At 40.7% G+C, this 25,141-nt stretch overlaps 3 protein-coding genes across 11 annotated transcripts; 1 reads left to right on the top strand and 2 right to left on the bottom strand.

The window, feature by feature from the left end:
- Nucleotides 1-38: 38 nt before the first annotated feature.
- Nucleotides 39-13,830, bottom strand: fer1l6 (fer-1 like family member 6). Its single transcript, XM_076993806.1, has 42 exons — nucleotides 12,701-13,830; nucleotides 12,507-12,589; nucleotides 12,289-12,412; nucleotides 12,105-12,159; nucleotides 11,848-11,979; nucleotides 11,673-11,735; nucleotides 11,510-11,588; nucleotides 11,268-11,424; nucleotides 10,894-11,080; nucleotides 10,579-10,771; nucleotides 10,052-10,377; nucleotides 9,831-9,939; nucleotides 9,534-9,705; nucleotides 9,327-9,447; nucleotides 9,144-9,244; nucleotides 8,955-9,045; nucleotides 8,703-8,822; nucleotides 8,447-8,599; nucleotides 8,101-8,278; nucleotides 7,833-7,957; nucleotides 7,450-7,584; nucleotides 6,976-7,125; nucleotides 6,645-6,743; nucleotides 6,341-6,502; nucleotides 5,993-6,173; nucleotides 5,751-5,875; nucleotides 5,550-5,678; nucleotides 5,411-5,456; nucleotides 5,239-5,283; nucleotides 4,901-4,977; nucleotides 4,673-4,801; nucleotides 4,453-4,584; nucleotides 3,294-3,421; nucleotides 3,029-3,199; nucleotides 2,748-2,902; nucleotides 2,507-2,649; nucleotides 1,755-1,843; nucleotides 1,562-1,660; nucleotides 1,217-1,458; nucleotides 922-1,079; nucleotides 741-841; nucleotides 39-554 (listed from the first exon to the last, which is right to left on the bottom strand). Exons 1-42 carry the CDS (start codon nucleotides 12,730-12,732, stop codon nucleotides 374-376), a joined length of 5,478 nt encoding a protein of 1,825 aa, XP_076849921.1. The 5' UTR covers nucleotides 12,733-13,830; the 3' UTR covers nucleotides 39-373.
- A 435-nt stretch (nucleotides 13,831-14,265) lies between these two features.
- LOC143498900 (tubulin beta-4B chain-like) lies at nucleotides 14,266-16,899 on the top strand. Of its 3 annotated transcripts, XM_076993812.1 has the most exons (4): nucleotides 14,310-14,507; nucleotides 14,855-14,963; nucleotides 15,084-15,194; nucleotides 15,436-16,899. In XM_076993812.1, the coding sequence occupies exons 1-4, from the start codon at nucleotides 14,451-14,453 to the stop codon at nucleotides 16,494-16,496; spliced, it is 1,338 nt and encodes a 445-aa protein (XP_076849927.1). In that variant the 5' UTR covers nucleotides 14,310-14,450; the 3' UTR covers nucleotides 16,497-16,899. The 3 variants fall into 3 exon arrangements, with proteins under 3 accessions (XP_076849928.1, XP_076849927.1, XP_076849929.1); XM_076993813.1 differs by lacking the exon at nucleotides 14,855-14,963 and having other exon boundaries at nucleotides 14,266-14,507; nucleotides 15,441-16,899; XM_076993814.1 differs by lacking the exon at nucleotides 14,855-14,963 and having other exon boundaries at nucleotides 14,328-14,507.
- prkag3b (protein kinase, AMP-activated, gamma 3b non-catalytic subunit) lies at nucleotides 15,435-24,737 on the bottom strand. 7 transcript variants are annotated; one of them, XM_076993815.1, is made up of 13 exons: nucleotides 24,505-24,735; nucleotides 23,895-23,937; nucleotides 23,515-23,705; nucleotides 23,122-23,203; nucleotides 21,518-21,576; nucleotides 21,330-21,375; nucleotides 21,194-21,248; nucleotides 20,984-21,110; nucleotides 20,690-20,855; nucleotides 20,553-20,590; nucleotides 19,133-19,279; nucleotides 18,687-18,780; nucleotides 15,435-17,953 (listed from the first exon to the last, which is right to left on the bottom strand). In XM_076993815.1, exons 1-13 carry the CDS (start codon nucleotides 24,598-24,600, stop codon nucleotides 17,922-17,924), a joined length of 1,176 nt encoding a protein of 391 aa, XP_076849930.1. In that variant the 5' UTR covers nucleotides 24,601-24,735; the 3' UTR covers nucleotides 15,435-17,921. The 7 variants fall into 7 exon arrangements, 6 of the variants coding, with proteins under 6 accessions (XP_076849930.1, XP_076849932.1, XP_076849933.1 ...); XM_076993817.1 differs by having other exon boundaries at nucleotides 23,515-23,660; nucleotides 24,505-24,734; XM_076993818.1 differs by having other exon boundaries at nucleotides 23,515-23,657; nucleotides 24,505-24,734.
- Between the last annotated feature and the right edge of the window lie 404 nt (nucleotides 24,738-25,141).

The following is a 25,141-nucleotide window of genomic DNA, read 5'->3' as shown; positions in this document are numbered from 1 at the left end:
GTAAGTTGTTATACTTCTTTTAAAAAAAGCTTCATTAATTATGTCAATAAATTATTAATAAAACACCCTATTTTCCAGTTAATGTATCCAATGGAAATGTTAATGCATGCATTCAGTGATATGGTAATACACAGTTAAAATGTATAAATGTAATTATATTTTTATATAATGATATATAACAGCTTGGCATTAGTTTCCTATGTTTAGCATAGGCTAACATCTCGAGCTTGATGACATGAACAAGGTGATTTAAGCAGATTCATTAGTGTTTTAATAAATTAGATCCACTCGATTAGTGAGTAAATTAATGACTTAACTATAAAATAACATTTTTATGTTGGCAACCAAACTGTTCTTTAGCTAAAGTGATGAATCAGCCACTGACGATCCTGTTGCTGATGGCTCCAGGCAGGGTGTAGAAGAGTAAGGCCAGGAACAAAGCCAAGATCAGCAACACCAAGGCACAAATAATGTACTTCTTATAGTTGTTCCAGATCAGATGGAAGAAACACTTAAAGGGGTTCACAAACCAGGAAAAGGTGGTATCTGGTCGACTAGAATAAAAAAAAGATTAGAAGTATAAGGAAAAAAAACCTCCAAGCTCTGTAAGGTGTAAAAATGTAACTACAATATGAAGAAGAATTTTAGCAGTAACGGTAATAGAATCACCTTCTCAGGCTAATGATTTTGTTTCCATAAACGTATGTCATGTGTGGACGTAGGTGTAGTGTTGACCTTACTTGGGTTTTTCTAGAGGCTCTGGCTCCTTGCGTGCGCGACCTACTGGGTTCTTCTCCGCTTCCTCAGCTGTCACCAGATGGAACTCGGCCTCCACTTTCCCCTACAGTGGTAATAACATTAAACATTAAAGTCTCAGTTTTGTAACAACAGCATTAATGACTCTGACAAGCATTCACGTACTGTGAGTTCCTCGGATTTCACAAAGGGCCACCAGCCTTTGGAGCGTTTCTGCTGGAAGATGGAGATGGGCTCAGTGTTGTCTTTCATCATCTCCATCTTACATTCTTTCGCTGTTTTGGCACCACGGGGGAACCCGTGCAGGTCCAGCTCTATTGAGCCTGGAGGAATCGAAACACAGCATCTTGTCGTTTACAAAACTCAAAACAACTTTTGTTAAAATAAAACTGGTAAACTTGTTCTGATGGCAAGAAACTAACTCCCCTCGTTATGTGGTGTAGTGTACTATAAATCGTACCCAGGAAGTCGTCTGAAGACAGCCTCTCGAAGTCCCACACCTGCAGCACTAAGACAGCAGGCAGCTTCTGCTCGGTCTTGTCCAGGGAGAAGATGCTATCCCGCTTGCTGATCACCACCACCTTCTCAGCTGGAAGGTAGAAGAACGGAAAGACGAAGCGCCAGTTGAAGTTGCCTTCGCCGGTCAGAGAATTGTAATGGACGTCCGTTTCCTGACCATCATCTTCCAGACCCTTTAGCCACCTGGGCACATATAGAGAGAAGAGTGAGCTGCAGACCACATCTCTGCACATGTCGATTCTCAGGGGTGTGACAGTGTACGGACAGGTGCACAAGCGTTATTCACCCTTTAACGTAGATGTCACTTGACTGTTGCCCCGTTATGAAATTGGTGTCTTCCAAAATGACATCTTCCGTGTTCCAGATTATGATCCTAAGTTCATATCTTGATAAATCAAAAATAAAGTACACTGGTGAGTCCCGAGCTCATAGATATTGTTAAAGATGTGGCTTATTTGCTAGTAAATGAGCAACATTACCCTTTGGGCTTGCGAGGGGAGATATCCACAGGAGGCCCGGGGCGAGGCATGTCCATAGGAAACATATCTACCCACATCATCAGCTGACCCTAGTGTGAACACACACACATCTTCAGCTTTAAACTATTTACCTGGTTCAGGCATCACCAGATGATCCACATTACAATAAAAGAAAATCTAATAATTCCTGCCTAATCCAATTCAATCATCAGACTAATCAAACCCTGATAATAGCTCAGCTTAGCTTAGCTTATGCTACAAAATGACTGAGACCATAAATACCTCAACCATCTCCAGGAGAGCTAAAGCTATAATGCATCTTAAAATAATTTCTAAGACCACAATGATTTAAAGTTTACTCGACCCTCTGTCCCTTGTTGTTGATGAAATAATAAATGGGACTGGTTGGCCACCTTGTCATCACGCCTGACTCCTAGATAAAGGGAGGGTAGATAATCTGTTGAACCTAGTCATCATATATCTCTCTGATATATACGCTTATCTGTTCAAAGGAGTATGTAAGGTGTGTAGATACATGTATATATCATGGCTCAGGGTGGTAGCAGAACAGAAGATTTATTCACCCACCGAGGACCATTTATGATAACCTGTATGCAGTGGTGCTTTGATCTCTAAACAGATAATGATGGACTTGAATACATGGCATTTAGTAGTAAGATAGAGATTAGGCACACTGTCATATGAAAATTCAAAGGAGACCCATGAATTTGGTTAATGCAGATAAGAATCACCTGGTCAATGCCAGGTTTCTCCTTTATGTAGAGAGCGCGGGTCTCAATGTGTTCAGGTACCAGCTTGCAGCCCACACCTGGCATTTCTTCCCATCTGTGCAGAACCTTCAGAGCCAAATGCTCATAGGACTCCACTGTCTGATCTGAAATGAACGAAAGCACAGTGGCCACACAGCACTCAGCCGTCGCTACAAGAAGAACTTTGACGTCCCCAGGAACCCAAATCTGGGATTATAGTTACCTTCATCTATAAAGACAGTTTTGCCAGTGTAGACTTTTTCACCAATGGTGATTTTTCCAGGAGTGAATTGAGGTGTAGCAAGTCTGTTTTCCTTGCAAAGCTTGAGTAGCAGGTCGGTTGGTTTAATGGAGTCTCTCCAGGCGTTGTAGCCCTCACTAGAACAAATAAGCATCTCAGGTGAATGACACCATATAAAGACATTGTGGGGAATGGAAAAGAAAGAAAAGTCATTATTAGACATCTTTTAGGAAAGTTTGAAAATGATGAAATCTGGTACTCACGCAGCGTATTCAGTGGATATACCACAGGTGGCACGGTGTCTGCTGTAAAACCGGTTCTCCAGGTCTATTCGTGTTTCGCCAATCAGATCATCACCACCAACAAGATCAAAGTCATAGATCAGAACGCTCAGTAATGATTCCTTGGGAAAGGAAGCCTGAATTTCAAAGGACCTGATTGAGAGAGAGAATGTATAACACTGGAGAAAAGTCACATGTTCATTTGTACAACATCCTTAATACATTGATTAGTTAGTAGGATTTCTACCTGCCAAATACTGGATTCAATTGTTTTGGGATGTAGTTGTCTCTGTCCTTGATTTCTGTTTTCCCAAGTTTTAGCACAATGTAAGGATCTGCCTTCCCATCAGGATCGGCTGGGTGGAGGTTGAATGCCTAACAGGATGTTTGAAGCAGTGGTGGATGAAGTACACAAACCACGTACTTGAGTTAAAGTACAGATACCCAAGGTAAAACATTACTCCAGTACAAGCAGAAGTCCTCCCTTTAGTCTTCTACTTGAGTTAAAGTACAAAAGTTTTGGCATTTAAATGTATTTAAGTACTGAAAGTAAAAGTAAAAGCTCTAATATTTAGCACCATGCTCTACATGCAAAACCTGTCAAAACAGAATTTGTTTTCTAATGTATTCAATATTTGAATTATTATTTCACAATGTCAATGTATTTAGGTAGCTGGAAGCTCCAAATACTATGAACTATGGTAAAACAAATAACTAGCTAGCTAGCGAACAATGTATACCAGACATGGGCATTGTACGGTCCACGGGCCACATGCAGCCCTCTGACCATCTTTTATTTATTTATTTTTTGACTACTTCAAAGAATCTCACTGAGATAAGGCCATGGGTTTTGTGGAGTTACAGTTTCTTTTACAGTTTTATGTAGTAATATGTTGTCCCTAAATTTAATGCTGTTGCACTGCTGTTGAACCAAACCCTGACTGGTGCGTGTGTTTCCCGTGTTTGTTTTGACGTAACTTTTTTAATGAACACACAAAGCCTGAATGACAGATTTCGTGTAATGTAGTGGAGTAAATAGTAAAAGATTTGACTTTGAAATGTACTTAAGTAAAGAAAGACAAAAAAATTACTATTAATTTGTTTTATATAAACCACAGTTTACTGTGTCTGCTAATCTGTGATTACAGATTAGCAGACACTAATCAGAGTTAATCAGGTTAATCAGAGGTTAATTCAATTCAGCCAGGTAAGTTAGCACAATGCAGACATTTAACGATTTTACACATAATGAGTAAACTGTTAGATACCATCTAGTATCCATTTATTACCTAATCACTATTATTTTACACCTTTTTTACACCTACACCCATTATTTTAGTAGACTAGCTAACTATTTCTGTTGATAGAAGTGTTTATGTTCCTGAACAAGTTTGGTGGGAACTTACTGAAACAACATATACTCGAATAATGACATCCACAGCAGTGTTGGGTGGAACTCCTTGGTTTATCTTATACTCTACTGGTTCTGCGCATCCATTATCATCACTGTCTGGAACCTTATACAAACAGAATCCGCCCTGGAGAAGAAACATTTATGTTTGAACAGAAAATGTATTCAGTCTTGGTCTATGCACATGTCAGTGCTATCACGCAACATTGGCTCACCTTGAATTTCCCAATGAACCTCTCAACGTTAGAGGCCTCTTCCTCGTTGGCCTTGCCACGGTACAGTTCAAAGGTTTTAACCCAGTCATCAAAAGGTCCAAACTCTGCTTCCAGCTCTTTGTCATATATCTTCAGAGGATAGATGTAATGGCGTATGTCATTTTACATCAGGCAAGTGCTAAAACCACAGACCCAAAGATTAATGATAATAGAAGTACAAAAGTTTACCGTTAAGGTCGCGACCTTGGGCTGATCAGTCAGCTTCTTGACGCTAATCAGCTTTTTCTTGTCTTTCATTCCCGAAGCTTAAAGGTAAGAAAGCAGCACCACAAGTTATGGTTAACCTTTCAAATTAAGTTTAAATATGATCCACTGAACGAAGTTAGCGAGCACAGAGTTATGATGTTCAGTAGGATGTTCTGTGCTCTATCCTTTCTTCACATTTTAGTGAATGACATTGAGCTGTACAGTACAAGCTGAAATCTTAGTGCCTGACTACATTAAGTCGTTTTGCCCACCACACAAACTAGAAGCATGCAGAGGCAGGTCTGTCCTGCTTGTCTTACCCATAGTGCTTATTCCATCTGAAATCAAGTGCTGTAGTGGAGATGCTGCAATACATTACAACACCTGTTTATCCATGGCCAAAATGTGTGAAATTCACATTATCATCACTTACACGTTCTTTAGAGATTGATCATTTGAGTGAAGAACTGATGAACTCAAATTGTGTCTTACCAGCTTCGTACAGGTTATCGAAAGGATTGGTTTCTCTTTGTTTGGCCTACAAATGAAAATGTCACACATTAACATGCAGAACAGAAAGGACCAATGTTTTGAATGTATGAATGTATTGGTTAGAAGGGTTTCATCTGACCGCTTGTATCTTCTCTACTGAAGCATAGTACTTAGACCACCAGTCTATCACGTTGTCAGCAGACTCATCAGCGGCTGTGCGTTTCTTCCTTTTAGTAGACCTTCTCATGCTCTTCTTAGACTCTTTGTCCTGTGGAAGGGTCAAAACTAAGAACGTGTGTGTGTGGGTGTGTGTGTGTGTGTTTTCTCTTTAACTCAATACCTTGTCCTGCGGTACTGGCTTAGTCACCGGTTCAGGTGGGCATAGCTCCTCCTTTTCTATATCGATGTAAATGTCCTCACTGGTCTGTGCTTGTGTCTGTGAGAACTCCTCTGGTTGGGGTGAGGCTAGAAATCATCACACATTCAAAACAAATGACACGAAGGAAATTCATAGATGCACTGCAACCATCATCATGAGAAGTTCAGGTTTGAAAGTGTTGATAAGTTATGAAGTCTTGTTACGCTCTATTTGGAGTTGCTCCGGGGTCTGTGGTCTGGGAGGGGGCAGTAATGAAGGGGTGTACTTGAACAGGCTTAGGTTGTTGATGACATGGGTTCCCACCAACGTGCTCCTTCCAAAAGCTCTCCAGTCTACCACGGTGATGCTGAGAGGTGGGTGGAGGTACTCATTCTCAGGCAGTTCCTGCACACAGGAGCAGAAGAAGCTGGAGAGACACAGAGATCATCGCAAATTCTGGGGAGAAGCAACACAAAACACGTCAGGAACCCATCAGCACAGGGCAAAGCCACGCAGCACGTGCAGGGTGCAGCAGATTACGAGAACATCACTCCTGCACCAGCTAGCATTACCACATCAAAGGAGTCCACAAGCACGCTGAAGTTTGGGTTGGTCTTGTAGCTTTGGATGACTGAGGAGTTGACCCCTTTCCCTGCACACTCTATGAAGACCTGAGGTCGATCCACAGTGAGCAGCTGAACCCTTTTCAGCTCTCTCAAACCCCAGAACAGAACCTAACGCACAAACACACGCCACACGCCGTTATGCAGTACACACCACATCTGCTGCGTCTACACCCAGCGTCCCTGAACACTGACGAAACACAAATCTGTGAATGCTGTGAACGGTAACTCTAGATGTTGATAATAAACTCACCTCGATTCTGTACTTGCAAAGCACAGGTCGGATGTATGAAGGCACAGGGTATATCAGGCCCTCTGGTTTCTCTATAGCAGGTAGAGCTTGTTTTCCTGTCTTTGAAACCAAATGTACATCATGGAGTCAATAACAATGTGACATAATACTACATATGCACAATGCCAAATGATAAAGGAACATCAGTACCATCAACATAAATGTACAGATCTTTTCATACCTCGAGAGCATTCATTTTAGCCCTTGGCATTTTTGTATTCAGTTTGGAGAAATGCCTTTGGATAGATGACAGTTAAAAGTGTGGCTACAGTTAGTTCAGTCAGGCCGTTACCTGGATGAGCTCGAAAGCTCCAAGAATGTCCCCACCAGAGAGACCACCACAGAAGAGCGGACTGTACTGCAGCTGTGGGGGCGTGTACTGCTCCTTAGACAGCCGGACCACTGGGACGGCCATAGTAGAGCCCAGGTACTCTGGCTTACCCTGGGGAGGGGGGAATTTCAGGGGGTTCACTACGAAGAAGTAACCATTTAAATGTAAAGTTAAAAGATCAAAGGGTCACACGGCTCATGATACTAATGTGCAACAATTCAGTTCTGTCGAGACGTACTGCAGTCCTCTTTGATCTGCCCAGAATTCAAGAAAAAGCAGTAGATGATATTAGAATTTAAGAAGGACCATCATGAATGACGATCTTCTCGTGATGTCATCTTGCTCCATAGAACTGTAAATTGCTAATGCAGCGAATTTCAAAATCCATGTGAAAATGTATGAGCAGGCCCTGTGAATTGATGCCACCTTCCTTACCAGAGCATCATCATCGTAGACCTCGATAATGACACAAGGGGGCTCGCTCTGCAGGTCACTGAGCACTCCGTACAGAAGGACTTTATTCACCATCAACATCTGGTTCCAGGTTGGGGTAAGGGTCTGGTTGATGATCTAATAGACAGAAAGGGATTCATTGCATTCATGATCTTGAATCTCTGCAGCCTGTAGCTCAGCCCAAGTCATACTTTAAAACAAAAAGGGGAAGAGAAATGTGGATAGAATGGCCCGTTTTCAGTTTTATTATAGAATTACTCTTTGAGAAACTAAATATCCATTACAATATATGTCCTGACAGCAGGGTTATTCTGTAGTGTCTAAGAGCCTGTAGGACGTCACTCTCAGAATGCAAATATGCTTACCGCAGTAGACTGGGTGTTGGAGAGGAATGTCACCCTGGCAAAGGGGTCTGAGAGGCCTGTGCTGTCTGCTGCAATGAGACCTCGTGCCTGGTACATATGAGCCCTCATCTGGAACTCATGCTTGTCTGGAGAAATAAAGTGACGCCATCACTACTGAGCCGCATTAGCATCTTACGGCCACCAGAGGGCTCCAATTACCAAACCTTCGTCAGATCGATTTGAATTCAGTGAAAACTGTTCTAACTGGTAGACCTGCTCAGGCCCTCACCTTTGTACAGTAAGCTTTCTGGTGGAGAGACACCACTCTCTTCTGACAACCCCTGCTGAGGCTCAAAGCCTGCTGGGAGATTCTCCAGCATGTGGTGGGTTTCTCTGGAGTGGCCGAGCCAGAGGTAGGCGTCCACTTTAGCTTGCACCGTCCAGCCACCTCCGCGCTTCCCGGGAAGCTGAGCAAGAAATCACCTGAAGTTACACTTTGCATTAAACTATTTAATGCTAACTTGCAGCCATAATGTTGCAGTGCACTTGCAAGACAACCAGGTGTGAGCCGATCAGGCTATATATATATATATATATATATATATAACGATGGAGTTTTTATGTATGATCAGTACCTTAAGGAACAGGGTGCTGATCTTGCCACAGCTGCTCCCTCTCTCCACAGGGTCCTGAGAGTAGAGAAGGTTCCGGGAAGGGATGCGGGCATACGCCACACGCTTGTTATTACTCAGCATCCAAACGAATACATCAGGCAATGTGTGCTGGGGCTGAAGACAAGGCGAGACAGAGGAGAATGTTTTTGGAGATGGTAAAGATCTGTTGTGCAACCATGTACGTGCAGAAGAAAGCTAAGAAAAGCTGTGAAATGACCTCTTCAACGAGAAACCGCATTTTTTGGCTTAGCCGTTGCGCCTCCTCCAACATCTCTTTGACTGTCAGGGGTCTTCTCTTGGGCTTAGTGATGGTCCCCGCCATCTCTATCATACTCTCCTGAAGAAGAGAGGGTGACAGGATAACTTATAGACGGCCTGATGCTGCATCACGCCCACTCACCGAGCACGACTGCACATCACACGGAGGAAGGTGGAACCTCAGACATCCATGGCACCATTTGCCACTCACCAGCTCCTGTCTGCACAGGGTCAGTCTCTTCTTGTCCAGCATGGTGAGATGGTTTCCTTTGATCCTCTGTTCCGCAAAAACAACAAACTCCCTAGAGGTGTTTTTACAGTATAGAATCAATTAGACAAATATCAGGGCTACCGTTTTACAGTTCTGAACGGCGTGCGGTCACGTGCAGCTCCACCGCACCTCATGTCTTTGCAAAACTCTTGCAAGACAGCGCGCATAACACGTTCTGCCACTGCGTCCATGGACTTGTCGAGCTCGGCCACTTTGGCCAGGCCCTTTTCCTGGATCGGACAGGACATGGTTATCATACAACTCATCACTTGGTCATATGATATAACTCCAAGCAACTGGGTGTTGACTTACAAACATGAGAGCGATTTTATCCAGCATGTTAGAATGGTGAAGACGATATGTGCGGTCCTCCCAGCTGCTCCACACATGAATGCAAGGCTTCTGATTTGAAATAGGTAAATAAAAGTAATTCCTGCACAGACAAGGAAACAGCAGTGTTGAAATAATTCGAATGCAAACTCGATTCTGTAACAAGAGCATGTAGCACAGTAGATCTACCTGATCCCATCTCCAAGTAAGGGCTTCTCTGCTTGAGTGGTGGACTTGCAAGGCATTGCTGGCTGGGTTTCCAGCAGCGGGGCGGTGGGGCTACCTTCTTGGCTTACAGGATCAATGCCCACTTTCTTCTTGGGAGCTGGTGGTACACCATCTATCAAGTTGCCATGGTTCCCTGGATACCCAAAGTAACATTTCAGCATGCAGAAAAACATCTTAGCACACGAATCAAGGCTAAAACGGTTCAGACTATTGTGTAGCAGTGTGGCAACAAATGAAATCAGGTGTGAAATAATGTACCAATAGAGAACTCAAAGCTGATAAGTTTGTCACCAATCTTCCTGTCGATCATGGTTGCCTCAAATAGAGCAGCGAAGAGCAGGAAGCTGTCCAAGTCTTCATCACTCACCTAGACAAATTACCCAAGAACAAGCAATGCAAATGAATGACTGCCGTCTGATATTCGGGATACAAGAACGAGACGAGGGTAACAAAAACAGGGGGTTTCATGAGTTTGTCACCATTTGTGGGGGGTCCACAGGCAGCACCATGGCCCCTGCGGCCTTGGTTTTCTCCTCCTCCTTTTCTCCTCCGCCTGTACCAGCTTTGGGATCTTTGGTCTGTGATTTCCCTCCCTTGGAATCTTTAAAGGGCATCTTTAAGGAGAAAAGAGACTTGGACTCAGACCCTCCACTTAGGATTTCCACAGCCAGCTCGATGTAAATTCTCCCGCGGAAGGCCACCCCTTCCCCTAATCCTTCATTCATCTCCTGATTATCATCCATTGTGGAGCTACGGGGAGAACCATAAAGGTTGATCCAGGCTGGGCCAAACGTGGGGAGGAAACCTAGGTAAAAAACAAACAATTTTATTGACTTAGATACAATCATATTTATGGTGATTGTGAATTTGTTTTGAATAAAATTATGCATGACATGAACAAGCAAATACATGTAACATAAAGAATACTTGACAGGAGATATATTGCATGAAAATACTATTTTTGTCTTCTTAAAAAAAAAAATCTCTGGTTAACACTAATATATACCCTTTTCTCCATCCTGGTCATTGGAGATTCTGCGTAAATCGATGTAGTGAGTGCCAATGGCTACATCGTTCATGCTACCCTCATCCAGCACCTGGATCTTCAATCTCTGGCACAATGGTGGAAACATCTCCTTAAACACCACCTGTTCATTCCATGCGGGGTCTGCTGTACTCTTCTGTGTGGATGTTCGTGCCTGTTTGGTCATTTGACCAAGATGGAAAGTAAAAAAAACACAAAAGTAATGTGAGCCCTCTGCACAAATTCAGATTCTCCAGAATACTCTATTAAGGTCTATTAAACTGTCAATTGACTTACCACTTGGCCAAAGAATGATACCACGACATAGGGATCTATAAGCGCTGTATTGTCACTAACAAATGCCTTGGTCACGTTGGCCATGAGGCCAGAGTTCATTCTGGGGAGACCTTCAGCGCTGTACACTTTCACGTAATAGCGTGCCCAGGGCCGCATAGAAGGGAACCCTTCGGGGAGAAGTGGGTTCCTGCATCAATAACAGAGTGGTCACTGGAGAGTCAAAGTGGGTAAACACTTTCAAGTACTTGCTGAGTAAACATTTGAAAGATTATAACATAATAATTATATTTGTTTCTAATAAATCTTTCTTACCCTGTACATTCCTATTTCTTTCTTTCTAAAACAAACAAGCAAATTAAATAATTCACAATTACTTTTCTATTTGCTCTTCAGCATCACTAAACTTCTGAGAACGGGGCAACACATCTCCTTTTCCAGATACACTGATGTCGCACTTCAAGTGACCTTTGACCCCCGTGGCGATATCTGTGGGATCAATAAGAGCTGCCCATTTGTTGATGAACTGATGACCTGGAAAAGAAAATAGTAGTTATGAGAACTTAATTAGGACATTATATAAAACAAAACTATCTCTTTTTAATAAGGGAGTGCTCACCAGGCTGGCTGTAGACAGTTCCAACATCTATCTTGAAGGTCCCCACACAATAGCTTTTCATGATTTTTGAATGTAGCACCTTTTGGGGGGAAATGTTCAAAGCATTACTAAATCTAATCTTGACAACTTAGGGAAAAAATTTCTGATGATCTTATATACTTACAGATAGTTTAATGACTTTGTCAAAAAAGAGGTCTCGATGGGCAAAGAAGTCAAACACAAAATACTGTTGGGGAACAAACAGTATTGGTTTTTTGCAATACATGGAAATGTTCACAGAAAAATTCTTCTTAGGTTTACATCTGTATACAAACAATTGTAAAACAAGGCCAAGTCACCTCATTGTAAAAGGGTGCGTTGGTCCCTTCTTTTACTGACGTTTGTTTCTTTTCATCTCCAATTTCAATCACCACACTGGGGTCAATGTTCTCCCCCACCAGCTGTCTAGCCTCTGTGATATTGATGGATATCTTAGGAGATTGATCACAAAATGTAAAATGTATTTAATGATTTCCCATTAGGTAGTGAATGTACACAGTATAACACTTATATATTCTCCTTTCTAAGTCAAAGTAAACTGTAAATATATTTCTACCTGAAAAGTCTGCGGCTTGCTATCACTTTCCAAAATTTTGACCGCAGGACTGGATCTATTAATACAACAGAAAGTTCAACAACCAAATAAGTGGCTATTTGTGTAAAACACTTTGCAACATTGCGAACAAATGCTATGTGCACAAAAACATTTTGACATGGAGAAATAGTTGAGAATTCAATACCTCTTGGTATTGCTAGGATTTCTGAATGCCAAGAAGCCAGATATGTCGGGTTCACTGACAGTTTCAGGAATTTCAGGGTTTACAGCTGGTGGATCTTCAGGAAGAGCTTCTATCTCAGATTCATCTAAGGGGTTTTAAAAAGGTTCATGTTTCAGTACAACTGCGAATGAAACATTGTAGATCTTTGCACTGTTTTTGGTTTGTTTTGGTGGTCATACCCTTAGTGCCTTTGTTGGCAAAGACCAGAGCCTTAGTGGCTTTCTTCTTCTTCTTCTTCACTTTCATCCCAAATACATTTTTACTGGAAAAATATGAGATAATATTGTTACATCTAATATTAAAATATTAATATTTTTTCTCTCACACATAAATAGACACAGATAGCATAGAATGCCAACAGTTCAGTGCTCACCCGTGTGCAGGGTCATCCTTGCCTTTATCCATCGTCTCTCTTCACAGCAAAATATGATTCACGCAACAGAAAATATTTCTGACAGAATATCAGGTCACGGAAAATAAAATAAATGCCTGTGTGCTGACACTGCAAAAGATTTCATTGCAGCTGTTCACTAACACCTACCTCAAACAAAGCAGAGGAACGAATACTCCCTCCCTTGAATGTCTGTTTGATTTTCTGTGGCAAGTGAATAAACAGGGGCGGCATTTAGTGGTACAAGTGTTCGTGTATACTTAAGTAAACTTAATATGTGTGATATGATCTAGCAGTGGATACAGTAATACTGTTACCATTAGAAAAAACCCAGTTTATGTTATTTAGAAATATATATGTACAGTTTAAGCCATCAAGAATGAACATCAGAAATATGATTTGTGGCAATAGCAGCAATGTTTAAAATCTTATATCCGTTTACCGACAACCTTATATCATTGTTTTTCTATTTGGCTTCTTTGAATTATACGTGTTTTGGTGGAAAAACATGACGCATATTAACATTCTTCTTGGCTGATCTTTTATAAGTCTTTTCACTAAGGTGTGCCTAAAATTAAAGGTCTATTTTAAGACCATAAAAGCAGCATATGGCACTGAAGTGTGTGACTGTGGTGTTGACACTAGTCTTATGGCATATTATTACTGATGTACAAAGAAAATGGCCCATTTTAAAGTTACATTACATTGCAAAATTAAATAGGTTACCATTGCACATGACCATTTAACAATAATTAAGAATTAATATTTAACCATAAGTACAAATAACTCCATATTTGCTTGATGACTGCATCTGTTGACATTGATTCAAATAATCACTATAACTATGTTCAGATTCAAATGTTGTAGGCTGCATAAGCTATGAGCACTGTTTGCTGAGTGTGACCAGGATGTAAGAAACTGGTAGGTGAACAAATATACCCCTGGTAAACAAGAAGATCAGAGCACCTGATGGGCTGAACGTTGTATCTTATAGTCTGTTTTAGACTACAAGTGCAAACTACATAGAAACACAAGACTTTGTAGTGAATGTGAATTCAAATGAATTGGAACTGAAATCTCCATACACACACACACGCACGCACACACATACACACACACACACCCACCCACACATATACATACAGCCCTTCTTTTAATAATACTATATATAAATTAAATAATAAATTAAATAATTGGTCGTTCTTTATCTATCTATCTATCTATCTATCTATCTATCTATCTATCTATCTATATATATATATATATATATATATATATATATATATATATATATATATATATATATATATATATATATATATATATATATATATATACACACATTGTGTTCTCAAGTCTCACGCATTGCATTTGACCGTCTTCACACGCCACACTTCCGATTTCTCACGCCAAAAAAAATTCTAGTTTATTTACCAGTCTGATCCATACCTATATCGCCCTCCACTGGCGATCGATCGCGATATACAACTTTCGTTCGCCACCACAATATATATATAAAGAACCGCATTACTTAAATCAGCCTATCTCTCATACGCTCTGTGATTTGGGACAGCCAATCAGAAGACGTAATTTTGAATTTTTTTGACGGTTAAATAATAAGTCGCTAGGTAAGTTTAACTATTGTCCAGCGCGGTTGCTGTAACTTTGGAAGCCAAGGTCAATTAAGAGATTCTTGTTAAGTTCACGCATTTTGTCCTTTTTCAAAGTAAATATGAGGGAGATAGTCCATCTGCAAGCAGGTCAATGTGGAAATCAGATCGGCTCAAAGGTTAGAGCTCGTTATATTTCGGTTAGATAAAATGAACAAACTTCACTTTCGCTAAGCTACGTATAACGATGCTGAGATAACGGTAGCTACGTTAGGCATTCTTGTGCATGCGGGGGAAAATGAGTTAGCTAGTTAGATTTAAAATCTGCCCTAAATGCAGTTGCATTTGCAGTAAATTAGTAAATGTTTTTCAGTTAGGGCACTATTTTGAATAACCTAAGTGTTTAAAACAAAAATATGCTTTTAAAAGCATTAAATGTATGAATAGCTTACTGTTTGCTAACTTTACCATCAGTTAGCTAGCGCTACTTTAGCTCCTTTGACTAACGGTCAGTGTGATGTTGCAGTTCTGGGAGGTAATAAGTGATGAGCATAGCATAGATCAAACTGGAACATACTACGGAGACAGTGACCTTCAGCTCGAGAGAATAAATGTGTATTACAATGAAGCAATGGGTGAGAATGTTTTGTGTTCAGAGCTTTCAAATTGTTTAAATCAATGAATACAACATGGTTCAGTCAACTTAACTACCTATGTTAGAGTGTCTAGCTAGCTGCCTTTTTTCTTTACACCAGGAGGAAAATATGTCCCTCGAGCCATTTTATTGGATCTGGAGCCAGGGACAATGGATTCAGTACGCTCCGGGCCGTTTGGCCAGATCTTTCGACCAGACAATTTTGTCTTTGGTATGAATTAGTTATATTTAAATAAGTTACTGTAGCGTGTAATAATACATTTCTGTAAGCATGATGGTTTGTTAGCACACCAAGGAATGTGTGCAGATCACACTCCTCACAAAAAGATTATCATCAACTTTTACCATGACTATTATCATCACTCCTTAATAGTGTTAATACAGTGAATGATTAATAATTCCTAATAATGAGTTCTGTTAAATTATGACTTACATTTGACTTTTCTACATAGGACAGAATGGTGCGGGAAACAACTGGGCGAAAGGCCACTACACTGAAGGAGCAGAGCTGGTAGACTCTGTGTTAGATGTGGTGAGGAAAGAATCAGAATGCTGTGACTGTTTACAAGGGTTTCAGCTCACTCATTCTTTGGGTGGGGGCACTGGATCAGGTATGGGAACTCTGCTGATGAGCAAAATCCGTGAAGAGTATCCTGACAGAATTATGAACACCTTTAGTGTAGTTCCTTCCCCCAAAGTGTCAGACACTGTAGTAGAGCCTTACAATGCCACCCTGTCCATGCACCAGCTTGTTGAGAACACAGATGAGACATACTGTATAGACAACGAGGCTCTGTATGACATTTGCTTCCGTACGCTGAAGCTCACAACCCCAACTTATGGTGATCTAAATCACTTGGTATCTGCTACTATGAGCGGAGTTACGACCTGTTTACGATTCCCGGGGCAACTTAATGCAGATTTGCGGAAGCTGGCCGTCAACATGGTTCCTTTCCCCAGGCTACATTTTTTCATGCCGGGATTTGCCCCGCTCACGAGCCGCGGCAGCCAGCAGTATCGTGCCCTCACGGTGCCTGAGCTTACGCAGCAGATGTTTGATGCAAAGAACATGATGGCTGCCTGCGACCCGCGGCACGGACGCTACCTGACGGTGGCCGCCGTCTTCCGCGGGCACATGTCCATGAAGGAAGTGGATGAACAGATGCTGAACGTGCAGAACAAGAACAGCAGCTACTTCGTAGAATGGATCCCTAACAACGTCAAGACGGCCGTCTGCGACATTCCTCCTCGAGGGCTGAAGATGGCGGCCACTTTTATTGGAAACAGCACAGCCATCCAGGAGCTGTTCAAGCGCATCTCTGAGCAGTTCACAGCCATGTTCAGACGTAAGGCCTTCCTGCACTGGTACACGGGCGAGGGCATGGACGAGATGGAGTTCACCGAGGCAGAGAGCAACATGAACGACCTGGTGTCGGAGTACCAGCAGTACCAGGATGCTAAAGGAGAGGAGGAGGGTGAGATGGAGGAGGAGGGAGAAGAGGATATAAGCTAAACAGGTTAGACGATAATTGGCTAAAACACGTTACAGGTTAGTCTGGTACCATTTAAAGTTGCAGTTCTCTTGCTTTTTCTGTTGGCATAAAAGTTGGAATATTTGACATATTTTAAAAAGATAATTTTATATACCAGAGGGATTCACACCTATACCTCAAATGCAAATTCAGTTGTGGAATGTGTAAACAGTGTAACACGTAAAACTCTTTTGTGTTTTGATTAGCCACTTCATTAGACATGATGCATAGGTAGACTGCAAAATCTAGAACCTTGGGGTCTGTAATTTGAATACCACTGCAGCAGGCATTTGTTCCCTTTGAGCTTAAATACACCAGATTTATATTGTGCAAATGAAATATATGTTATGTTTCAATAAAGTGTTCAGATTTTTTCATAGCTGATTACTGTTAAGGTTTTTAAACATGCACACTAAAATGTTATCGTGTGAGTTTCCAAAACTGATTACAATTGCATATATGTTCACTTATGTTGTACATATATGGCACTAGCAATATGCTAAAGTTTTGCATATGGACATAATTATTTCTGCCAATAGCAATTTAAAGCAATCAAAACGGCAATTATAGTTTACATTTAGAATCAGATTTATTGGCCAAGTATGTTAATACACTCAAGGAATTTGGCTCCTGCCATTGGCTACTCTTGTGCAATATAGACTATATACAAGCCATATACAGATTATACAAAGTAAACTACAGTGCAAGTGAGTGGTAGTCAACAATGTGTCACATATGAGCATAAAATTATGTACAACTGTACAAATTAGGGTATATCAACTAATGAGAAGCTATGGTGTAGCAGTGAATACTGGTTGGCAGTTAGGGTGATTACCATGTTGAAAGAAAAAACACGTTTAACATTGTTACTTGGGTTGACAATACCTGAAATTAGAAAGGTTAACTTATAATTTAAATTAGTTTACTGAATAATTTAAAATAGCTTGGATAGGTTTTCTGTTTTTACCAAATATATAGTAAGTGATAATGCAGAATTAATTACACCAGCAATACAATTGTAATTCAAAACAATTTCAAATAGGCTAGGTCTTGACTGTTTTGTCTCTAGAGAGGTTATAGTGAAACTGAATTTTTGTCACTTGCACACCTTTATAAAAGCCAAGTATAAATGAACACTCCGATTATATTTTGTAAATTATTTTTCCCTTGTGAATATCAGTTATGCGGAGTGTAATAGTGTTTGGATCTAATTAGTGGTTTGATATACTGTACAAGATTCTGAAGAAACACAACATACTAAAATAAACCAAATACACTACATTTTTTCAGCTAATGATTTTGATTAATACAAATATGGACAAAAATGAATAGATAAAGCTTCTATGCAGTATTATTTATAATATATACAATTTAAGTCTTCATCCATGATCCATTGCATAGTTTCATCAATGTTCACAGTCTGCTTTGAAAGAAATGTCTGGAAAATAGAATTTCATTAAGAAAACAAATTATACTGATTAGTGTAACAGTAACAGTGTAATATTAGTATAGTATTACAGTTTATTAATCTTCTGTTGACTCTAATCCCCAATACATTTTAGGCATTTTTTGGCCCTCTTGAGAATTTTTCTTGAATCTCTTCATTCTTATTTGCAATTGGAAGACATTCAAGGGTCAGCATACGTCTGGTAGTCTAAAAGCTGCTGTACTATTAAAGCACCTCAGGATAAAGTGCTGACACAGAAAATATGATAATGTGAAAATATTCCTAACACTAAAATTGGTAGTCCTACCAGAACAGCAATTCTGACACATAATGTGTATATTTAGGCATAAATAACTATTAAGAAAGAGACAACCGATAGGACAGGTGACAATCAAGAACCCCAGCTTAGATTCTTGGTCTGATCATTTTGAAGGACCTCAAGTCCTAATGAGATGAGCTCTTCAGAGTAGTGCAACATTAGCCTAGCACTGCCAAGATAGACGCTGCCCACTGACCTGAGCCAAAGAGGAAGGATGTGTCTAGGCAGGCGGGAAGAGCAGAAGAGTGCTAATGCAGCGTCTCAACTGGTTGGCCACAATGTTGAAAACTACGGGCAGCTATAACAGTAAATTGGCAAGCTGCCTACCTGGGACAGGGAGGGGCTGTGGCAAGGTGGTAGGGAGATCACTCTTCCACAGGGACTAAGAGAAAAGAGCATCAATACCTGCAGGAGTAAGGACCAAGGCCTGCAGCAGGTCAGACAGTGAGATGATTCCCCTGACTATATCCTCTCTGTCCACCAGAACCAGACGATGAACCTAGAAGGGAGTTGACATTTCATAATGGGATTAACACTGGTGTCTTTACTAAAGAAAACCAAGGTTAGCTTTCAATTAAGCATATATCAATATAAGCAAGTGTATTCAGATGCAAATGGATATTGTCATAGCATGCCCATAACATGTTCTTAAAGCAAACATGAATATTTGTCCAGCGCTAATTCAAAGATTAGGTTACGCCTTAAATATTTTTAGTGTAATCCTAACCAAAACATTTTTATGTGGATAGCCCCCTTTGACAATGCTCACAGTGTGGCTCACAGTAGGTTTCTTTGATTATTAAAAAAAATTAGAAAACATTCTTAGTTCCTATCGTTAGAATTGGGCTTACCTCTGCTTCAGCAATGCGATTAATTATGGTCTCCAGTGTCTCGTGTGGGTAACACTTTAGCACACCTTCAATGCAGCACGAGCGGCCCTCCACTGCTTCTCGCATTGTCATGTTCAAGTTATTGTAATTTTTCTGAGCAGCCAGGTTCTGCAGCCAACAAAATCATTCCTTTGGTGAGATAAGACAAATATTCTACTGAAAGTCTCGGCTACAGAATTAATGTGTGTGTGTGTGTGTGTGTGTGTGTATATACATATATACAGACACTCACTGGTCACTTTATTACGTACACCTCTCCATCTGCTCATTAATGCAAAAGTCAAATCAGCCAATCATATGGCTCAATGCATTTAGGCATGTAGACATGGCCAAGATCTGCTGCAGTTCAAACAGCATCAGAATGGGGAAGAAAGGTGATTTAAGTGACTTTGAACATAGCATGGTTGTTGGTGAAACTGCTGATCTACTGGGATTTTCACGCACAACCATCTTTAAGGTTTACAGAGAATGGTCCAAAAAAAAAAATCCAGTGTGCAGCAGTTCTGTGGGCACAAACGCCTTGTTGATGCCAGAGATCAGAGGAGAATGGCCAGACTGGTTCGAGCTGACAGAATGGCAACAGTAACAGTCGTTACAACTGAGGCATGCAGAAGAGCATCTCTGAACGCACAACACATCGAACTTTGAGGCAGATGGGCTACAGTAATAGATTATCACACCGGGTGCCACTCCTGTCAGCTAAGAATAGGAAACAGGTTACAATTCCCATAGGCTCACCAAAATTGGACAATAGAAGATTGGAATAATGTTGCCTGGTCTGATGAGTATCGATTTCAGCTGCGACATTCACATGGTAGGGTCAGAATTTGACGTCAACAACATGAAAGCATGGATCCATCCTGCCTTGTATCAACAGTTCAGGCTGGTGGTGGTGCAATGGTGTGGGGATATTTTCCTGGCACACTTTGGGCCCATTAGTACCAATTGAGCATTGTGTCAATGCCACAGCCTACCTGAGTATTGTTGCTGACCATGTCCATCCCTTTATGACCATAGTGTACTCCTCTTTTGATGGCTACTTCAAGCAGGATAACGCACCATGTCATAACGCGCAAATCATCTCAGACTGGTTTCTTGAACACGAACAGGAGATTCACATCATGGATGTGCAGCCGACAAATCTGCAGCAACTGTGTGATGCTATCATGTCAATATGGATCAGACTCTGAGGAATGTTTCCAGTACCTTGTTGCATCTATGCCACAAAGGTTTAAGACAGTTCTGAAGGCAAGGTGTACCTAATAAAGAGGCTGGTGTGTGTGTGTGCATATATATATATATATATATATATATATATATATATATATATATATATATATATATATATTTCATCTCTGATGCACAATATTGGTACCCTTACAATGACATCAAATCGGGAGTAGAGTGCGACAACCTTCCCTGAAGACAAAATGGACACGTTTCAAAACTCTTCCTCAAACTGGGGAAAAATACAGAGTTGTCTGCTGTATTTTCTTGTGACTTCTAAGCAGAAAATACCTTGTTTATTCACAACTGGCAAGGCTGATACTCGGCGTTCAACAAATATTGATAAAGCATCGTAAACTGTTGCGGTTTCCTGGACTGTGGCTACACTCTCAAAGGTTCCAATTTCAGCCTCCTCAATTCGCTTCTGTAAGAATCTTGGCTTTGGGATCAGGGAACCCTAAGAAATGACCAAAAGGCATGATTCTTTATGTAATACAAATTATGATACCTGTGACCTGTGATACTTTATGCAAATGTAAGTGTAGTGTATAAGCATAAGTGTAGAATATTTTAAAAAGCTCTTACAAAGATGTGAAGAAACTTCAGAATGCGTTTGTGGGTCAGTATGTGCAGAACATTCCCTGATTCTGGATCAATAACGGGCAGCCTGTGAATCTTATTCTTCAGTAGGGAGTAAATGGCATCGAAGAGGCTGGGAAACACAACTCTCTGTCACTCTGGGACACTGGAAAGAAAGAAAAAAGAAACAAAAGACAGTTGCAGAAAAAGCTTTACCTGGATTCAGGAGTGATGCTGATCAGAGAGGTTAGGGAGTACTGAAGATAGACCGCTGGAACAGAAAAGACAGATGAACTTCAAATAAAAGTTTGATATAGGAGACTGAATTTAAATATGAAGTATACACAATCACCCCTCCAGGTCTCAATCTTGTGCTCTTCCAACTCATAGATCTGAACCTAAAACAGCAGAGCAAAACAAGACCAAATAAAATCAATTCTTGTTTCCTGGCAATGTGATTACTGAAACAAAGATTTATTTTAAGCAAATCTTAACTGAGAAACAGTCTAATTTTTGAACCATTAAACCAAAAGTACTTACCATAGGTGACTTGTAATATCGGTGGAGAATGTTAATAAAGTCTGTTATAGTAAGCATCCCTGTAAAGATACAAGTACAATAGATATAATAATTACATGCACCAGTTAAACAGGGTAGAACAAGGGCAAGTGTCATGTGGTCCTGCCTCCCCCCTGTCAGTCTAGTCTTTTGTTTTGTTCTCGGTGTGTCTGAGTGTCTTTTATTTTGACATTTCCTAGTTGTCTCTGTTTTCACACCCCTGCCGTGTTCTCTGCCCCTCGTTATCACCTTCAGGTGTGTCTTGTTGTGTTCCTTGTTTAGTTGATGTATTTTAAGTCCTGTGTTTGGTCTCTGTGGTTGTGGGTTATTGTAACTTGTGAGTTGAATGTTGTTAAGCTGTATAGTGTAATTTGTGAGTATTCGGTTTGTCTCTATGACTTTTGTGGTTCTTGCTTCTTTTGTGTTAGTTTTATTGTTATCTTTGGTCTTTGTATGAGTTGTGTTGTTTTTGTGTTAGACATTTACATTAAACCTCTTGAAAGCTGCATATGCGTCCCACTGGCTAAGCCAGGTTTGTTACAGCACGTTTGAATATCACCACCTTTGACTGACACACATACAGATGCAAAGCTCACTCGGCTTCTGTTGGCATAACGATAGCTTCTCATTCCCAAAATCATTGTGCAGAGATGTTGTCTCATGTAGTGACTATTAATATCCCTGGGAAAGGTTCTAGGGATTAGAGCACTGTCCTGCCATGTCCCATGAGCCACTACACTTCAGAGGGACCTAACTAGAGCTTTGAGAAGAGTGGCAGAAGGGATGAGCCTGCTAAAATGAAAATAAACAGTTTGACAAGTACTGAACTGGGATTCCCAAGAGGCTCAGACATCAAGTGATAGGTGGGAATTTTACGAGTGTTTCTAAACAGAAATACTTTTTAAGTATTTAAGTGTAAGTGTAATTACGTATAATGATACTACTGGGAAATTGGCAAGCAAAGCCTATGGACACATGGCATATGGAATATGGATATGGAAGCTTATCAGCTAATTGAGGTACTTAAATATAACCAGGAAATGGACAAAATACATGACTGTAACTGATATGATTCAGATTGACTCTTTATGAACTGTTGTTATGAGTAGTCTTGAATTCCGAGGAATACAATAATGCTTGGAATCACAGAACTACTGTGGAACCAGCCATACTTTCCGAAGAAGGTCAAAGATCCAGAGATGAAATGGCTTCAAAGAGGCTTTGAGGGCTCCCTAGTGCACAAGAAGTTAGAGGTACTGACACATCCGCAGCATGGGCTGTGCTTGATCAAGACATTACCATTCCCTTCCTGTTCGCCGATACATTGTGTCTTGTTTGAAAATTAGTAGCTTTAAACAAAGGCACAGGATTACTTTTATCTTGTCAGCTTGATGAATGTGATATACACACATCACATGTTTGCAAAAAAGGGTTACTGAGAAACGGATTATCCGAGTGGTAGGGAAGGTTAGGGAAACTGTCTGGCTTATGGGAAAATGACAGAAGCCATTTCAACCAGGGAATTTACAATTCAAGACTTTTTTAAAATCACAACTGGAAATGCTTCAGGAACTTCAGGCATGTACCTACGAAACACTGCTGCTTGTTGTCCCATAAAGGTGCGGCTCTGACTCCATTCGCTACTAATGCGAAGAACGCCTTCTTCACCTGCAGTGACCGAAGATAAAAGTGCACAAAACTGAGAGCTAATACCTTTATATCAATGCCACGTGTGTGTGTGTGTGTGTGTGTGTGTGTATATATATATATATATATATATATATACACTAATATGAAAGCTAATATGTAGTTTAATATATTTACTGAGGTGTAAAACCTGAGCTTCATAACGATGTCATGCAATTTTTTCATTCAAACTCTTGAAAATATAGATGGCTGGAATGTTTATGCTAGATGTTGTGAATACTAGATTGTGATTTGGCTGCTTTTCAACTACTGTGGTCCAGACATTAGTTCACCTGCAGTGTTGTATCAAAAATGACCAGTTTGGAGCTGGTTGGAATGGCATCATAGCAGCAGTGGCTCATGAAGAATTTGGTGTAGGCGTCCGCATTGGCATCTCGAGGAGGTTCTGCAGGGAAGGGCAGTGGAAGAAAAACCCCTGCTGCAAACTTGTCAGTCTGACTCTTGCACAAACTACAGTATAAATCTATGACAAACGACACAATCATCATTCTTTAGTTTAGCAGCACCTACACTCGTTAGTACCATTTAGCCACTATTTTAAGAAACCGATAATACTTATAGGAAAATAGGAATAAAAAACAAATTAGGAATGGGTAGAGTGCACCAAAGATGCTTGTGAAAATCAGAAGCACAGGCAGAACTCAATACATACCTGTCATCTTCATCGTGAAGTCCTCAGTGTCCATATAAGTGACCTAAGAAGAAGACAAAGAGGGTCTCAGCGACTCTACTACTGTGGAAAAATGAGTCCACACAAGAGACCAAAAGAGAGCGATCACAAAACACCAAAGTATTCCTTACTGCAGCCAGAGGGGCAATAATGTACTACTCATGTGACTAATATATTTAATCAGCCTTCACCAAGGTCCGAGCAAAATTACTGCATATTCTGCAGATAAAACTATCACCTCCACAAATATATTGGACATGTTTACAAATATCATTACATGTTTGTCTTTAGTTCTACCAAAAACAAATATTTAAACAGATTGGGTCAGTATGCTTGGACGCCCCTGACGGCCTTCACGATCTGTAGTCGGGAGTTTTGTCAACATGCTGCTGAACTTAAATTAGAAAATGTCTTGGAGCACAATGTTAGAGAGCCTTTTTTTTTGTAGTTGATCTGGAACGTTGTAATCAAGACATTCATGAGTCATGTATGAAACCAGTCGGCTACCTACTGAAAGCAGCTAGCCTTGGGCCAAAATACTGCATCTATTGCTGCAACATGTCCCCTACACACGCGTAGACAGTCGTCTTACCTCAGGGATGTGGTCCATATCCAGGGCCAAGGGCTCAGAGGCACGGCTGGGTAAGGGGAACGGTGAAGGAGAGGACTTTACTGCCTGCACTACCATGTACTAACCGTGCTCCAACTGGTCCCCAAAGCAGCGCAGCAGGGTCTAAATCAGGAGACGACCCAGGCACCGAAGGGGCCCAGCCTGGCTAGAGGGGGAGGGGAGACGCAGATGCTGTAGTTCATGTTTGTGTGTACACAGCAAAGAGGGTGGGCTGTAGAGCTTGAATTCCTGGTAAAGAACTGGTGCAGTAACTCTGGCTGTGAAAATAACGGTTATGGCGCACTTCACTGCGGCTTACGTAGGCATGGCTCACTACATGGCATACGGTGCCAACAGAAATTAACTCGCACAGCAGTCCCCAAAAATAAATGATATGGTATCCACATTAAGATCTGAGCCATCTTGAAAGCTCATTCAAGCCTGACCTTTATTAGCATGACGCTGGTATTTAAGATATTTATGACAACTATATTAATTTATAGTGCATAGAAATTAATTGTGCAGCTACACAGAATGTTGTTAAAATCGAAGGAAGACACTTCAAAAACCTGTATAGGCGTTAAAATTAAAAACATCTTAAAAATTCAGCCTTGTTTTG

This window comes from Brachyhypopomus gauderio, unplaced genomic scaffold (assembly GCF_052324685.1).
Source record: "Brachyhypopomus gauderio isolate BG-103 unplaced genomic scaffold, BGAUD_0.2 sc122, whole genome shotgun sequence".
NCBI lineage: Eukaryota > Metazoa > Chordata > Actinopteri > Gymnotiformes > Hypopomidae > Brachyhypopomus > Brachyhypopomus gauderio.
Note: the sequence above shows the minus strand (reverse complement) of the source record. Positions and strands in the feature narration are given on the sequence as shown.